The sequence below is a fragment of the Trachurus trachurus genome, assembly GCF_905171665.1.
Source record: "Trachurus trachurus genome assembly, chromosome: 16".
NCBI lineage: Eukaryota > Metazoa > Chordata > Actinopteri > Carangiformes > Carangidae > Trachurus > Trachurus trachurus.
The window spans coordinates 32,247,697-32,265,148 of record NC_139902.1 but is presented as its reverse complement, the minus strand read 5'-3'; the positions used below and the strand labels follow the sequence as shown (position 1 = coordinate 32,265,148).

The 17,452-nt window shown below is 40.8% G+C and overlaps 2 protein-coding genes across 2 annotated transcripts in view; one reads left to right on the top strand and one right to left on the bottom strand.

The window, feature by feature from the left end:
- Window positions 1-2,198: 2,198 nt before the first annotated feature.
- LOC310998953 (E3 ubiquitin-protein ligase TRIM39-like) lies at window positions 2,199-3,986 on the top strand (the record flags this gene model as incomplete). Its single annotated transcript, XM_083989224.1, has 1 exon — window positions 2,199-3,986. The coding sequence occupies one exon, from the start codon at window positions 2,199-2,201 to the stop codon at window positions 3,591-3,593; it is 1,395 nt and encodes a 464-aa protein (XP_083845350.1). The 3' UTR covers window positions 3,594-3,986.
- Window positions 3,987-4,090: 104 nt separating this feature from the next.
- creb3l4 (cAMP responsive element binding protein 3-like 4) overlaps window positions 4,091-17,452 on the bottom strand; it is a 30,084-nt gene continuing 16,722 nt past the window's right edge. Inside the window, exons 5-10 of the mRNA XM_083989328.1 lie at window positions 16,059-16,148; window positions 15,551-15,657; window positions 15,384-15,452; window positions 12,752-12,836; window positions 10,629-10,722; window positions 4,091-6,855 (exon numbers count right to left, since the gene is read on the bottom strand). Of these exons, the coding sequence (XP_083845454.1) occupies window positions 6,497-6,855; window positions 10,629-10,722; window positions 12,752-12,836; window positions 15,384-15,452; window positions 15,551-15,657; window positions 16,059-16,148 (804 nt within the window). The 3' untranslated portion in view covers window positions 4,091-6,496. The remainder of the gene's footprint in view (window positions 6,856-10,628; window positions 10,723-12,751; window positions 12,837-15,383; window positions 15,453-15,550; window positions 15,658-16,058; window positions 16,149-17,452) is intronic.

Sequence of the window (17,452 nt, the reverse complement as noted above, 5' to 3'; positions counted from 1 at the left end):
AAAACCATGTAAACAACCATTGTTATTGTTCAACCTATTAATTTTACCTGGAAAAGCACTGTCCCACATTAGGAAAAACCACCTGTCCCGCTTTAGGAAGGCATGTTTCCTAAAGTGGGACAGTAGAAATGTTGATCAGAATTCTAAATATTGAGAATGGTTACACCATATTAAGATATATTTTAATGCATCAACATATTATAAACACATTTTGACAAAAAATTGCAATAATTTTGTTTTTTTTAAATAAATTATGGACTTAACATTATTTTTGTCCAAACCCTAAGTAACTAGCATTTTGGTGGTCTTCACACAGGGTGCCTCCGGTTTGAAGCCTGTCCCTCCCAAATCTATGATTGGACATTTGAGATGTCATGTGATTTTGATCATGCAATATCACAGCTTGTGTGAGCCCACATTTACATTAACTTTCTTTTGCTATAGGAAGACCTACACCCATTTAAGCTTAAGTGTCCCACATTAGGCAAATTCACCCTAACTGACGGCGTCAGCTACCACTCAGTGTAGCAGCTGACTCTTATTGATTAAATAATCATTCCTTTGTTTCTAAAACCATTAAACAGGTTTCGTAGTCCAACCAAAACTTTATATGAGAGTAATAGGGCCAGACACAAAAACGTCCATAAAACTACACATAAACCCTTTAATATTCCTCCACACTGCTCGTCCACTGCAATCCAAGTGTCCTGAAGGGAGATAGTCCAGTCTTTCCTACAATTTTTAAAAAGAAATTTGAGAAAGTTTACCACTTCTTTTTTACCTTTAAAAAAAAAAAAAAAATGTTACCACATTTTTGGAGAAATTGTATCACTTCACTTGTATCAAATTTCTTCTACAATATTTCCAAACATTCTCACATATGTTATATTTGTGTATTTCTGGTGTTTGCTTCCAAGTTTTGACCAATGGGGGTCCGTGGTCTAATTTGTGTCAATTTCGGGGTCATTGATGTAAAGTTTGAGAACCACTGCTGTAAACACACTATCTGCTTTTTTAGTTTTGGTTTTCAATAAACTACAACAGCAATGTGCAACAACAATTTGACGGGCAACAACAACAATGAAGTGTTTTTGTAATTGTGCAGAATGTCTCTAGGGATCTACAGAAGTTACACAGTATAGCTTTAAAAGGTTATCTGCTCTTTGGGCCCTAAACTGGCACTAAACTTCCCGGTCACATTTTATTGAAATCTTCTGGGGATTTTACTCAGTTATGATGGAACTGCTCCTCTACATCAATGGTTCTCAAAGTAAGGTCCGGGGACCCCCAGGGGTCCTTGAGAGGGTTCAAGGGGGTCCCCAGCTTTTTCTTGAAATTTTACCACCGTTTCCTAGAATTGTTCAAGTTTTTTTTATAGATATTTTTAGCCACTTTTTATTATTATTTTACTTTTATTTTTTTCTTAGAAATTTTACCAGTTTCTTGTAGAATTTTTAAAAAGAAATTTGAGAAATCTGAGCACTTGTCTTTAGAAATGTTTTACCTTACCTTTTTTTTCTCTCTTTTTTTTTTTTTTTTTTTAGAAATTGACATATTTTCTCTAGATTTTAAGAAGAAAGAAAAAAAAACTTTAAAAAAGGACAAAGTCCCAGGAACAACTTTATTGGACTCTGTCAGTCACAGAGACGCAGACTGAAGAAGAGACGATCGGATTCAGCTTCAGACCAAACCAACAACTTCAGCTACAACACTGCTGCTTCAACCTGCCGACACTCCACACACTGAAGGTGAGTTTGACTAAAACCTGGACTCAGAGAGAATAGTCTAAAATGTATCAATGTGTCAGTTCATCACAACAGCTGAATGTTCACTTGTTCCTGTTTTCCATCAACATAATAACATTTTTACTTATGTAACTTTCAGTGTGACAAAGCTCCGCCCCCTCACATGACTCATAAACCAGGAAACTGCTGCACTTCCTCCTCAGTCCCAGAGACGCAGACTGAAGAAGAGACGATCAGATTCAGCTTCAGACCAAACCAACAACTTCCTGAGAGTGAGTCCAGCTACAACACTGCTGCTTCAACCTGCTGACACTCCACATACTGAAGGTGAGTTGGACTAAAACCTGGACTCAGAGTCACAGTAAACTTCAGTCAAGTCAATAGAGGAGGGAGGGGAGCCATGACTGACTCTACTTCCTGTCTGCTGTGTTTTCAGCTTCGCTCACAGACTAAATGGCTTCCAGACTAGAGGAGGATCTCTGCTGTCCGGTCTGTACCGAGGTCTTCAAAGATCCTGTTCTTCTGTCCTGCAGCCACAGCTTCTGTAAAGACTGTCTGAAGAGCTGGTGGAAGGAGAAACAAGATCGACTGTGTCCAGTTTGTAAGAGAAGATCTTCAAAGGAACTACCACCTCCTAACCTGGTGTTGAAGAACCTGTGTGAGAGCTTCTTACAGCAGAGAGATCAGAGATCTTCAGAGGCTCTCTGCAGTCTGCACTCTGAGAAACTCAGACTCTTCTGTCTGGACCATCAGCAGCCAGTGTGTCTCGTCTGCAGAGATTCAAAAAAACACACCAACCACAGAATCAGACCCATCGATGAAGCTGCTTCAGACCTCAAGAAGGAACTTGAGGAAACTCTGGAGCCCTTAAAGGAGAAGTTAAAGGGTTTTGAAGAAGTTCAAGTGGAGTTTGGTCAAACAGCAGAACACATTAAGGTCCAGGCCCGACACACAGAGAGGCAGATTAAGGAGCAGTTTAAGAAGCTTCACCAGTTTCTAGAAGAGGAAGAGGAGGCCAGGATGGCTGGACTGAGGGAGGAAGAGGAGCAGAAGAGTCAGAGGATGAAGGAGAAGATGGAGGCTCTGAGCAGAGAGATAGCAGCTCTTTCACACACAGTCAGAGCCACAGAGGACGAGCTGAGAGCTGAAGACGTCTCATTCCTGCTCAACTACAAGGCTGCAGTGGAAAGAGTCCAGCAGCGCCCCCTGCTGGAGGATCCACAGCTGGACTCAGGAGCTCTGATAGACCAGGCCAAACACCTGGGCAACCTGACCTTCAACATCTGGAACAAGATGAAGGACATGGTCTCCTACAGTCCTGTGGTTCTGGACCCAAACACTGCTTATCCATATCTCATCCTGTCTGAAGATCTGACCAGTGTGAGACTAGGAGACAAACAGCAGCTTCCTGACAATCCAGAGAGGATTGATTCTTATTCCTGTTCTGTCCTGGGCTCTGAGGGTTTTAACTCAGGGACTCACAGCTGGGATGTCCAGGTTGGAGACAATGCAGAATGGGGACTGGGTGTGATAACAGAGTCTGGGCAGAGGAACGACATAGAGTCTGGATTATGGAGGTTATGGTTCTATGGAGATAAATACTCAGCATGGTCACCATCAACTTCATGGACTGATCTCCCAGAGCAGAAGAAGCACCAGAGGATCAGAGTGAATCTGGACTTGAACAGAGGAAAACTGTCGTTCTCTGATCCTGATACTAACACACACATACACACCTTCACACACACTTTCACTCAGAAGATGTTTCCATACATTGACACTGAGGATAAACTCCCAGTGAAGCTGTTACCAGTGAAGGTGTCAGTGACAGTGGAGCAGAGCAGTTAGAGATAAAGAGGACGATCATATTCATCATGTCGTTTAAAGGGAAAAGTCGGTTGATTTAACTAGAGCTGCAACAATTAACTGATTAATCAAATATTAATCGATTATTAAATTAATCGTCAACTATTTTGATAACCAAAAATAAAAAATGTTATTAATTTTTTTTTTTTTAAGTCAAAATTCTCTGATTTCAGCTTCTTAGATGTGAATATTTCTGGTTTCTTTGTTCCTTTATGACAATTAACTGAGTCTCTCTGTGGTTTGTGGACAAAACAAGACATTTGAGGACGTCGTCTGGTGGTTTGAGAAACACTGATTGATGTTTTTAGACATTTTTTAACATTTTATTGACTAAACAACTAATCGATTACTAACTAACTAAGTCTCATTATTAGACTTTTCCTGATTAGTTTATCATTGATCAATCTTTATTTTTAGTTTAATGCATTTTCTGCCAATAAACAATACTTTTTAAAGAATTGTTGTCAGTAGTTTATTGAATAAAACAAGTGGTCTCTTATTTTTTTCCAGAGCTGTATATAATCTATTATAATCTATACAATATAATTTTATAATATAAAAGGAATGGAGGAATATTAAATGGTGTAGTTTTATGGACCTTTTTGTGTCTGGCCCTATTACTCTCATATAAAGTTTTGGTTGGACTAGGAACCGGCCTCCCGGGTCTCCAGATGCACTTTGAGGAATAAAAAACTACTCCAGAGTATTCATCAGCATGAGGGGGAGGCAACAATGACTCATGAATTTCAATTTTTTGGTGAACTATTCCTTTAATGTGAATAAAAACGTGTGGATGGAAACATGGTCGGTGCCACTGTGTTGTGGAATTGAACGTAGACCAATAAAGAAGCTGAAGCTGACCGAAGAACAGGAAGCATCACAAACCAATATGGCTGCCGTCTCCATGGCTACCATCAACAAACGTTCTTCTTCTTGGTTTGGTTTTTTAACGGTTTCATGATTATCTTTGGTTTAACTGCCTCCTACAGGTCAGATCACGCAGGATTTCTGTCTTGGGGACGAAATCTTTGTGTATTGAACGAATCTCCTTGTTGTTTACAACTACTTCCAGGTAGAAAACCAGCACGTCATTTGAATGAGAACAGTAGTAACGAACAAGAGTTTAGCTATATATCATGTTTTTCATGCTACTGTCACCGTTTACACAACTCTGAAATGATTAAAGAAACATTACTATTTCTGTGTGCACGAGCAAAGCAGTTAATTGTGTTGCTATGTGTTGTATTTATTCAGTTTGGGGGAATCACAGTGTCTAGAAAGCACCAGTGGCTCAGCTGACAGGGACCGCTAACGGCAGCAGCTAAGCTAACGGTAGCAGCGAAGCTAACGGCGGTAGCTAAGCTAACAGCAGTAACTAAGCTAACGGTAGCAGCTAAGCTAACGGCAGCAGCTAAGCTAACGGTAGCAGCTAAGCTAACGGCGGTAGCTAAGCTAACATCAGGACGTCAGCTGTTAAAACCCTCCCGTTGTGGGACACGACATGAAACTACTCCAGTTAGCTCAGTCATGTTGTAACTCAGATATCCGCTGGAGAAAATATTTTTTCATGGAGCGTTTATTGAGTCACTAAGTTATTAAAGTTAAACAGGTAGCGGTTAACGTTAGCCCTGCCAATTTACGATAACCACGACTAATTACAAAAACGTGCAGAAGGGTTAGTAATAGTAATGTTTGTCCAGTCATTGGTTTTATAGACTTTACAAACATCATATTAGTGTATGACTCTAACCCTAAACAGTGATATAGTGACGTGAAAAATGAGATAGTGAAACTCTCGTCTGTCACTATAGAGAATGTGAAGCTGACGTCACGCCGCTTTGCGTTGGGGAACGACGGCGCCATCTTTGGAGGAACGCAAACGTAAACGGAGATTGGGGACTGGATTCAAGACCCAGATTTACTCCCTCCACTGACTTATTAGTCTACTTGCCAGCCCATAGGGCCCCATTGTGAACCCGGAAATGTTGAGTACCCCAAAGTTTTATGTTACAAATATATAGTATGGGTCCCCAGTATTCAGAAACTGCCGGATGCTAACTAACTTGGACAATTAGCATAACTGACATAATTAGCATACATTAGCATAATTGCCTATATGGGCAATATTTCAACAAAATTGACTTGGCTGATCTGGGCAATATTGGAGTGGTTTTAGGGGTTATTGATGATGCTGAATCCATTTCTGACATTTTCAAAATTCAAAATGGCTGTCTAAACCGGAAGTGACCAGATTTTAACCGCCAGTGGGCCGATTTTGATGGATTTCATCTGGTCACTTCCGGTTTAGACAGCCATTTTGAATTTTGAAAATCTCGTTTTTGGTATTAGTGCATATACTACTGTGGCATTTTTTTACGCAGCAGTACTGTCCCACCATGATTACTTTTAAGCGACTTTGGGGAACTTTTTTTAGGGAGACGAGCAAGTGTTTACATCCGCGATCCTCCAAAGATGGCGCCCAATGTCCCACGGCGTGACGTAACTTCACATTCTCTATTGTTCTCATGCTGGTTTTCTACCCAGAAGTAGTTGTAAACAACAAGGAGATTCGGTCTATTGGGAATATTGTAGGACACCACACACAACACGATCAAAACTGATCAATCAATGGTTTTTTATCTTCATGTGTGTGCGCTCTCACTGATAAAACATCTGTGTGTGTGTGTGTGTGTGTGAACCAGACTGAAACAAACTGTCTGTGTCTTCGTCTCCGTCCTCTTCAGCTCTCGGCTCATTTTCCAGTCTCATGTTTCACGATCAGCTCCGACCAATCAGAGCGCGTGTTTGTTTCCAGTTCATCTGTCGCCTTCGGTGCCGTTAACACGTCCCGACTCCCGTTTCCATGACGCCGTCCGTCCGTCCGTCTACATCTCGTCAGCGTGTCCCGGTTTGGCCGGATCGCGACTTCCCTTCCCGGCCGCCGACCCGCTCAGGCCGAGGGCGAGCTGAGCTTCAGTCTGCCCGGCGACAGCGGCCGAGCTGTTCCCCGATTGGCTCCCAGCCTCCCGTGGGCCCGCGCCGCCGTCCACCGCCGTCATAATTTCGAGCGATTCTATTGGTTCTCGTGGGACAGCGGCCGCGCCGTCCGGAGCTCCCGATTGGCCGAGATCAGAGGGAGGCGACGGGGATTCAGACTGATCCGCGGGACCGTCGACCTCGTCTGCTGACGGCTGAGAGGAGGAGGAGGAGGATGAAGGGTCCGTCAGGATGTTTCTGGAGATAACTGGGGAAAAAAACAGAGATGGGACCAAGTCACACATGTGCAAGTCTCAAGTAAGTCTCAAGTCATTTTTCTTTGGGCAAGTCAAGTCAAGTCAAGTCACCTTAGTATTGCAATTTCACCTGCAGAATCTAATCTAAATAAAGTGAAGAGAATATATTAGAATAGAATAGAATAGAATAGAATAGAACATCTATTATGTCTTATGTCTTATAATGCATTAATGAGCCTCTTCATACCTGATCTGATCACAAAAGGTTAACTCCTACTACATCAATAGAATAGAATATAAAATCTATTAGCTATATTCTATCATGACAACACCATTCTCAGCCTGCACTCATACCAAGTAGTTAGATATTAATTTGATATTTTATATTCAAAAGTCAAATAATGTGTAACATTGAAACATTCCTGGATGCTATGAGTGACAGGCAAACAGCTGTGTAGTCACTGCAGATTCTGCAGCAGTGAGAACGTGAGGCTGAAGGAGAGGAGATTTTTTTATTTTTAAAAAGGACACGTTAGCTTCTCGCTATGGTAACGCTGGTAACAGGTGACTGTTACCATATGTCTATTGGTTACTGTGCGTTTGTCCCGACTCTGAACAGCGGAGGCGACGCAGCGTTAATGAAGCAGCGTCAGGCCGCTCACCGTCACTGAAACTCCGGATGAAATCTCCGTTTAAAAACACTGAGCTGCGAGCGTGATAGCACGCCATGGATGTATTATATTATAGCCTAATAGACCGAATCGCCTTGTTGTTTACATTCTACTTCCGGGTAGAAAACCAGCACGTAATTTGAATGAGATCAATAGTAACGAACGAGAGTTTAGCTATATATATCATATTTTTCACGCCCTATCACCGTTTAGACAAATCTGAAATGATTGAAGAAACATTACTATTTCTGTGTGTGTGTTTTGTGTTGCTATGTGTTGTATTTATTCAGTTTTGGGGAATCACAGTGTCTAGAAAGCATCAGTGGCTGCAGCTGACAGGGACAGCTGACGGCGGTAGCTAAGCTAACGGCAGCTAAGCTAATGGCGGTAGCTAAGCTAACACCAGGACGTCAGCTGTTAAAACCCTCCCGTTGTGGGACACGACATGAAACTACTCCAGTTAGCTCAATTCAATTCAATTTATTTTTAAAATGGGACAATGCGAGTTCATGGACGAAAACAATCGTAAGCACGCCGGATTGTAGCCACAGGCTAATTTACATCCGCTGTCCCATACATAGATGTTCCCTGGCTCAGTCATGTTGGAACTCAGATATCCGCTGGAGAAAATATTTTTTCATGGAGCGTTTATTGAGTCACTGAGTTATTAAAGTTAAACAGGTAGCTAACCGTTAGCACGGCTAATCTATGATAACCATGACTAATTACAAAAATGTGCACACGTAAATAGTTATGTTTGTCCAATCATTGGTTTTATAGACTTTACAAACATCAGATTAGTCTAAACGGCGATATAGTGACATGGAGAAGTAGATATAGTGAAACTCTCGTCCGTCACTATTCTCATGCTGGTTTTCTACCCGGAAGTAGTTGTAAACAACAAGGCGATTCGTCCTATAGATCCATGTAGCACGCCCGCTGCAGCGACCCTGGAGGCCCCCTCTCACTCTCTCCCCCTCTCACTCTCTCTCCAGCGGTCCTTTCAAAATAAGTGCATAAAAAGTCCGGGAAAAAAAAAAAAAAAACACCGACTGATCTGGTACCGTGCCGGTGAGAAATTCAGCGGTGGCGGCTGGTCATTCAAGTCATTCAAGTCATTCAAGTCATTCAAGTCATCGTGTCTCAAGTCAAGTCAAGTTCCGAGTCTTTAACCTTCAAGTCCGAGTCAAGTCGCAAGTCTTTTATTTTTTGTCAAGTCAAGTCAAGTCGCATCAAAATAGCGACTCGAGTCGACTCGAGTCCAAGTCACAGTGACTCGAGTCCCCATCTCTGGAAAATAAAACAGTTTCATCTTTGTTTGATCTGTTCATGACGGTTTTCATCGTTTGTCTCTAAACTCTCGTCATGGTGAAGAAACCTCAGTTTAAATAAAGGTTTAACCCTCCTGTTCTCCTCCTTCCTTCCTTCTTTCCTTCCTTCCTTCCTTCCTTCCTTCCTTCCTTCCTTCCTTCCTTCCTTCCTTCCTTCCTTCCTTCCTTCCTTCCTTCTTCTTACTTCCTCTTTTGATCCAATTGACCCAATCTGTTCCCTCTCTCCATCTTTCTTCCCTGCCTTTTTTTCCTCCCTTCTTTCCTTTCTTCTTCCTTCCTTGAATGAATCTGTTCCCTCCTTCCATCTTTGTTTCCTTCCTTTTCCCCTTCCTTCTTTCCACAATCCTTTTTTCCTCACTTCATTTCTTCCCTCCGTCCTTACTTTCTTTCTTTTTGACCCAATCTGTTCCCTCCCTCCATCTTTCCCCCCTTCTTTCCTTTCTTCTTCCTTCCTTGAATGAATCTGTTCCCTCTTTCCATCTTTGTTTCCTTCCCTTTTTCCTCCCTTCTTCCTTCCTTGAATTAATCTGTTCCCTCCTTCCATCTTTCTTTCCTTCCTTTTTCCCTTCCTTCTTTCCACAATCCTTTTTCCCTTCCTTCCTTCTTTCCTTTTACTCAATTGGCCCAATCTGTTCCCACCCTCCATCTTTCTTCCCTTCCTTTTTCTCCCTTCTTTCCTTTCTTCTTCCCTTCTTCTTCCTTCCTTGAATGAATCTGTTCCCTCCTTCCATCTTTGTTTCCTTCCTTTTCCCCTTCCTTCTTTCCACAATCCTTTTTTCCTCACTTCCTTTCTTCCCTCCGTCCTTACTTTCTTTCTTTTTGACCCAATCTGTTCCCTCCGTCCATCTATCTTTCCTTCCTTCCTTCCCTTCGTCCTTACTTCTTCCTTACTTTTTGACCGAATTGACCCAATCTGTTCCCTCCCTCCATCTTTCCTTCCTTTTTTCCTCCCTTCTTTCCTTTCTTCTTCCTTCCTTGAATGAATCTGTTCCCACCCTCCATCTTTCTTCCCTTCCTTTTTCCTCCCTTCTTTCCTTTCTTCTTCCCTTCTTCTCCCTTCCTTGAATGAATCTGCTCCCTCCTTCCATCTTTCTTTCCTTCCTTTTCCCCTTCCTTCTTTCCACAGTCCTTTTTCCCTTCCTTCCTTCTTTCCCTTCTTCTTCCTTCCTTGAATGAATCTGTTCCCTCCTTCCATCTTTGTTTCCTTCCTTTTTCCCTTCCTTCTTTCCACAATCCTTTTTTCCTCACTTCCTTTCTTCCCTCCGTCATTACTTTCTTTATTTTTGACCCAATCTGTTCCCTCCCTCCATCTTTCCCCCTTCTTTCCCTTCTTCTTCCTTCCTTGAATGAATCTGTTCCTTCCTTCCATCTTTGTTTCCTTCCTTTTCCCCTTCCTTCTTTCCACAATCCTTTTTTCCTCACTTCCTTTCTTCCCTCCGTCCTTACTTTCTTTCTTTTTGACCCAATCTGTTCCCTCCGTCCATCTATCTTTCCTTCCTTCCTTCCCTTCGTCCTTACTTCTTCCTTCCTTTTTGACCCAATTGACCCAATCTGTTCCCTCCCTCCATCTTTCCTTCCTTTTCCCCTTCCTTCTTTCCTCCCATCTTTCCCTTTGTCCTTCCTTCCTTCCTTCCTCCCTTGACCCAGGAGGACAGGAGGGTTAAATAAATGAAACTAAACACATTTTCCCCAGCTGCTGCAGAAACTTCATCAGACTCAGTTTTAAACCCAACGACACGTCTGAAGTTCAGACAGGAAGTGACATCATCACAAAGCACCGACCTCCTGTGGGTCTGTAGTCGTCGTCTGCAGACGAGTGGCGGCTGAACGGACTGAAGCTCGGCATGATGATCAGACCCAGAGAGACCAGGATGATCTGAACACACACACACACAGAAAACAAATCAGCTCATATTATGTTATAGGGATAGTTCAACATTTTGTCAAACTGGCCCATTGCCATAATCCCTATAGTCATAGCAGTAGGTTCGTTACCTTTAATTGTCGGTGCAAGGCTGTTTTTAGAACGGCGGAGCAGAGCCGTGAGCTGCTCAGAGCTACGCTACGGAGGCTCATTATGGGATTTCTTGTTTTCCCTCATCAAACTCATCAAATACACAATCCAACAACTCCACAACAACGCTCTGGTGGACAAGTTGTGAGCTGCACATTCACCACGCTATGAGATAATAACACAACGTTACCACACAGAGTTGTTTTAGAGGGAAATGCAGCCGGAACTACATTCCAGACGCGGCTGCTGGGCGGAGGGATTTCAGAAGAGAAAGTAGTTCAGAGTATTTGCTTCATGTGTCATAATGTTACATGATTATCTCATAGCGTGGTGAATGTGCAGGTCACAACTTGTCCACCAGAGCGTTGTGGAGTTGTTGGATTGTGTATTTGATGAGTTGGATGAGGGTAAGGTGAAAGTACCATGCGCCTCCAGCTCACGTCTCTGCCCCGCCCATCTCAAAACAACATGCACGATAATTAAAGGTGATAATGAACCTACTGCTATGACTATAGGGATTATGGTGAGAGGAGGATCTGACTGAAATGTTGTGAACTATCCCTTTAAAAACAGTGAGGTGAAGGGCTGGAACATGAATGAATGAATCAGATTATTAGTCCAGTCATTTTATGAGAAAAGGTTAAACAAATTGCAACAGAAGCAAACTCAACTGATTTTGTATCCTCAGCATGTCCTGAGTGAGGGAAAAAAAGCCCCGAAGAATCCCATTAGGGGAAAGTTTCGAAAAACACCCAAACATATCCCATTAATACGCATATAAAACATTTTTTTTCACATGAATAGGGTAAAATTTGTAACCTTTAGATATCTCCATGAAAATTACTGAGTTGATTACTTACATTAAGACAAACAAAAAATGTATTACAAGTTTTTTGAAATTCTTTGTTAACATGAGCAAATGTGCATAAATGTGCATAAATGTGCATAAATTGCACCGTTTTGACGGCACATGTATATATGAAGTTGCTGTGGTGGTACCAGCATGAAAATTGGATTGAGTTGACTCCATCGGTCAACCGACAAGTTGACCACTTTAAATTTCAAGATGACTGTAAAATCCCCTGATTCGCACAAACTGAAATACGCTGCTATGGCCGGGTTTTGGTTGATTTTTCAAGACAGCCACATCCTTAGTAGAGCAGGTATGACATGAGCCAATAGTGCATAATCCAATTACATATGGCTAATTTGCATACATACAGCACCTGATCTAAACATTGGGTAGAGCAGGTGAAAATGTCTTGTTCAATCTTGTTAACATATTACAGTTAAAAAACTTAAGGAATGGAACCAATTTAGGCTACCCATGAGCATTAATAGAGACGGAGCGTGTCATAGGCTACCTGCTCTACTAAGGATGTGGCTGTCTTGAAAAATTGCAGTCATCTTGAAATGTAAAGTGGTCAACTTGTCGGTTGACCGATGGAGTCAACTCACTCCAATTTTCATGCCGGTACCACCACAGCAACTTCATATATACATGTGCCGTCAAAACGGTGCGATTTATGCACATTTATGCACATTTATGCAAATTTGCTCATGTTAACAAATAATTTCAAAAAACTTGTAATACATTTTTTGTTTGTCTTAATGTAAGTAATCAACTCAGTAATTTTCATGGAGATATCTAAAGGTTACAAATTTTACCCTATTCACGTGAAAAATATTTTTTATATGCGTATAAATGGGATATGTTTGGGTTTTTTTCGAAACTTTCCCTTAATGGGATTCTTCGGGGCTTTTTTTCCCTCACTCAGGACATGTTGAGGATACAAAATCAGTTGAGTTTGCTTCTGTTGCAATTTGTTTAACGTTGACCCTTTTTTTGGCCTAAAATTACTGGACTATATGGTGAGTGAAGGTGTCGTACCAGTAAGCAGGTGGAGGTCTGGGCTCCTTTACTGACCGTCTGCTTGATGAGCGACTGCAGCTGGCCCAGCTGAGCCAGCAGAGACCTGAGCAGCAGCAAAACATCTGGATTAACACTGAAACATCTGGATTAACACTGGAAACATCTGGATTAACACTGAATCATCTGGATTAACACTGGAAACATCTGCATTACTGAACACATCTGGATTAACACTGGAAACATCTGGATTAACACTGGAACATCTGGATTAACACTGGAACATCTGGATTAACACTGAAACATCCAGATTAACACTGGAAACATCCGGATTAACACTGAAAATATCTGGATTAACACTGAAAACATCTGGATTAACACTGGAAACATCCGGATTAACACTGGAAACATCCGGATTAACACTGAAAACATCCGGATTAACACTGGAAACATCTGGATTAACACTGAAAACATCTGGATTAACACTGGAAACATCTGGATTAACACTGGAAACATCCGGATTAACACTGGAAACATCTGGATTAACACTGAAAACATCCGGATTAACACTGGAAACATCTGGATTAACACTGAAACATCTGGATTAACACTGGAAACATCTGGGCCCAGTTGTTAAAAGGTAATCCGATCGGATTTCGGATCAAATCTTGAAAATGGGTTGTTCAAAACCAAAAACGGATTCTGAGATCGGATTAGATCACGTAATCCAATCTTGGTTTTGATCTGGATAAAACCCTCAGTTTGTGTTGTTCAAAACTTTTCAGTAGGATCGGGATAACTTTGATCCAAAAAATCAGGATTATTCTGATCCCAGCAGTTGGGTGGATTCAGGGGGGATTTCAGGAACAAAATGTGATTTAAATTAAATTCAAACTGGTCAAATAAACAATATTCATAATGTAGCATATATACATTTATTGATTTATATTTTGCACCTAATTTTAAACCACAACAGTGATTTGTAAATAATGTTAACTTTTGAATATTCTACAACTGAAAAACTTTTCCCCAACTACTTTTCCCCCAAACTGAATTTAATGAAATTTGAAGTTTGAATTTTAAAATTTGACGTTTGAATTTTGAAATTTGACGTTTGAATTTGAAACACATGGGGAAATAGTCACAATTTCCCAACAGCCCAACCAGATGGAGTCTGGCTGTTTTGATTGATTGATTGATTGATTGATTGATTGATTGATTGATTGATTGATTGATTGATTGATTGATTGATTGATTGATTGATTGATTGATTGATTGATTGATTGATTGATTGGTTGGTTGATTGATTGATTGATTGATTAGTCTCTATTACAAATATATTAAAAAAAGGTAAAGAAAGAGAGAAAAAAAAGTCATATAAAATAAGTAACACATTATAGTGTCCTAAAAAACAGTCCCATCTAGAGCACTCACTATCCGGATTTGGTAATCTTGAAAATTTGGATTTGGATCAGACTGATCCAATCCAACTTTGCGTTGAACAACTGGGATAGAAGTAAGACGGATTACGTGATCCAGGATAGCAAAAAAAGGGGATTTCAAAATCCGGATACATTTTATCCAGATTACACCTTTTGAACAACTGGGCCCTGGATTAACACTGAAAACATCTGGATCAACACTGGAAACATCTGGATTAACACGGGAACATCTGGATTAACACTGAAAACATCTGGATTAACACTGGAAACATCTGGATTAACACTGGAAACATCTGGATTAACACTGAAACATCTGGATTAACACTGGAAACATCTGGATTAACACTGGAAACATCTGGATTAACACTGGAATAACACTGGAAACATCTTCTCCACAGACACAAACCTCCACTCACGCCATCAACTGAACGTTTTAACGGTTGGATGAAGTTAGAAAAAACATCTGTTTGATGAGTTGTGCTGCATTTCCTCCTGTTCGGTGATGTCACAGTTATGGATTTTCTTGTTTCTTGGTGCGATTATTACTTATTGTTTTTATTGTGCGGCTTTTATTTTTACTCACGTTGTACACTGCAAAAACTCAAATATCTTACCAAGAATATTTGTTGTCTTATTTCTAGTCAAAACAAATCTCATTATACTTAAAATAAGACTCAGCTTGACACTTTTTACTTCTTTCAAGCAGATTTTCACTTGAAATAAGTAGAGAAATCTGATAGTGGAGCAAGTTTTTCTACAGCACAAAAAAACTTGCTTTCACTGGCAGATTTTTCTACTTATTTCAAGTGAAAATTAGTTTGAAACAAGTGAAAATGATGTAAAAACAAGTTAACTTTTAGGTGATGAGTCTTATTTTAAGTGGAAAGAGATTAGTTTTGACTAGAAATGAGACATTTTGACAAGAAATAAGACAAATATTCTTGGAAAGATGTTGAGTTTTTGCAGTGTATGACTTTTAATTGATTTTATTTGTATTTTAAATATAATTTTAAGCCTTATATGAGCTGTTCTGTCTTTTATTTCTGATGTAAAGTCGTATTGGATCATTGTCTCACTGCCAGATGATGAGCAACATCTGTCTGAGCAGCTGGAGACAGAGACGACGGCTCCCTCTGCTGGACGCAGTCTGTCACTACACACCCACTGATCAATAATCAATCATAATAATAATAATCACAACGTGCTCGTACATGTTGCGTTTCTCCAGCTGCTCCACCGTCCTCTGCAGCTCCTTGTTCTGGGCCGAGCAGGCTGCTGCCCTGTCAACACATACACACACACACACACACACATTTTAGTGTTTCCTGCAGGTGTGTGTCAGTGTGTCGGTATCTGGTGGTTGAGTCGGGAATCGAACCTGCTCTCCAGCCCGTCGATGTACTCCTTCCTCCGCCGCCGGCTGTCCTGAGCCGACTGCTTGTTGCGGATTTTCCTGCGAACTTTCTTCAGGATCCGTTCCTCTGCCTGCAAAATAAAAGCCCCGTCACTTTTTCTTTTGTTTTTCAAAATAAAAGCCCCGTCACTTTTTCTTTTGTTTTTCAAAATAAAAGCCCACAGCGTACGTATCTTTACTTCTATTCTATTCTATTGTATATAAATCCTAAATTGTTATAGCATATGCATATTTTTTGCACTAGAATATTTTTAAATATATTATATTTACATTTTAATTTTATCGCCACCTTTTACTATTTATAATTTTTTGTACCTTTTGTGTTTGCACCTGACACCACGTGAGGCAAGACACGGAAAAAAAATGTTGGCGTATCCCTTTAATAAAGTACTATTCTACTCTAAAAAGACCAAATATCGTCCACATCTGAAACCACATCCTGGATTGTGTCCATCCCTGTTGTTTCTTTTACCTTGGTGAGCGGCAGGTTGTTGGGCAGAGAAACTCCCTCCTGGTTCAGCAGCTTCTGCTCCTCCTCGGTCAGCTGCAGGTCGGGGTACAGCTGCAACCGAGACACGGGTCAGTCGGTGCTAAAGGTCACGGGCGTCTACACTGCTCACAGCTAGGGGTGCACCGAATGGCATTTGGCCGAAGCCGAATACCGAATAAAATCAAAACGCTTGGCCGAATAACCGAATAATACCGAATACCGAAAGTGGTTATAAAGTTTTTGAATAAAATATTTTTTTTAACTTAATTTTCAAAGAAAGTTAATGTTTATTGATTATTCTGACAGTTTTTGAATATTCCAGTTGCCGTTGCTCATCAAAAAAGCACAAGAAGTTAAATAAAGTTTTTCATTTATATCGGCCCATTGTGAGTGCTGAAAGATCTATGCAAGTACATCCCAAAAAAACCCAAGTGTCTTTTAAAACAGTGGTTCCTAACCTTTCATGGTCAGATTTCTTTTACTTCATCAATTAGGCTACTAGACATTTCAGGCGACCTCATTTGAATTTCAGGCGACCCCACGTGGGGTCCCGGCCCCAAGGTTGGGAAACACTGTTTTAAAAGCTGTCGGCCACGGGCGACATGCTGCTGGGACGAGTTTTAAGTAAGTAAGTTTATTATTTGTATAGCACTTTTCGCAGACAAGTGTCACAAAGTGCTTTACACAGAGAGTCAGAAAGACAGTTTTGTATCCAGATAATGGACACATGAATAAAAACAGTATATAATGCATACACTTTATACAAAAGCACAATCACAAAATAAAAGAGACATTTCAAGAACAACAAGATGCAAGGGTAAATAGACATTAGTCAAATGCTTTTCTGAACAGATGAGTTTTGAGTTGTTTTCTGAAAGTGTCAATGGAGCCAACAGACCGTAAGGGTGCAGGGAGAGAGTTCCAGAGTTTGGGCGCTACTGCTTCAAATGCTCTATCTCCACGAGTCTTCAGGTAGGTGAAGGGAATGGTAAGAAGGTTTTGTGTATTTGACCTGAGGGAGCGAGCAGTTGAGTAGGGGCGCAGAAGTTCAGTTAGGTATAAAGGGGCCTGACCATGAAGGGCTTTGAAGGTGAGAATGATAATCTTATATTGAATTCTGAATGGTACTGGTAGCCAATGGAGAGATTTTAGTACGGGTGTAATATGAGCTCTTCTATGGGTTCTGGTCAAAAGTCTTGCTGCAGCATTTTGAATTATTTGGAGACGGTCTAGGGCAGAAATACTAAGGGAGGAAAACAAAGAATTACAGTAATCAATACGTGAGGATATGAATGCATGGATGATCATTTCTAGTTCTGATTTTGAAACCATGGACCTTAACCTACTGATATTTCTTAGGTGGAAAAAACATGATT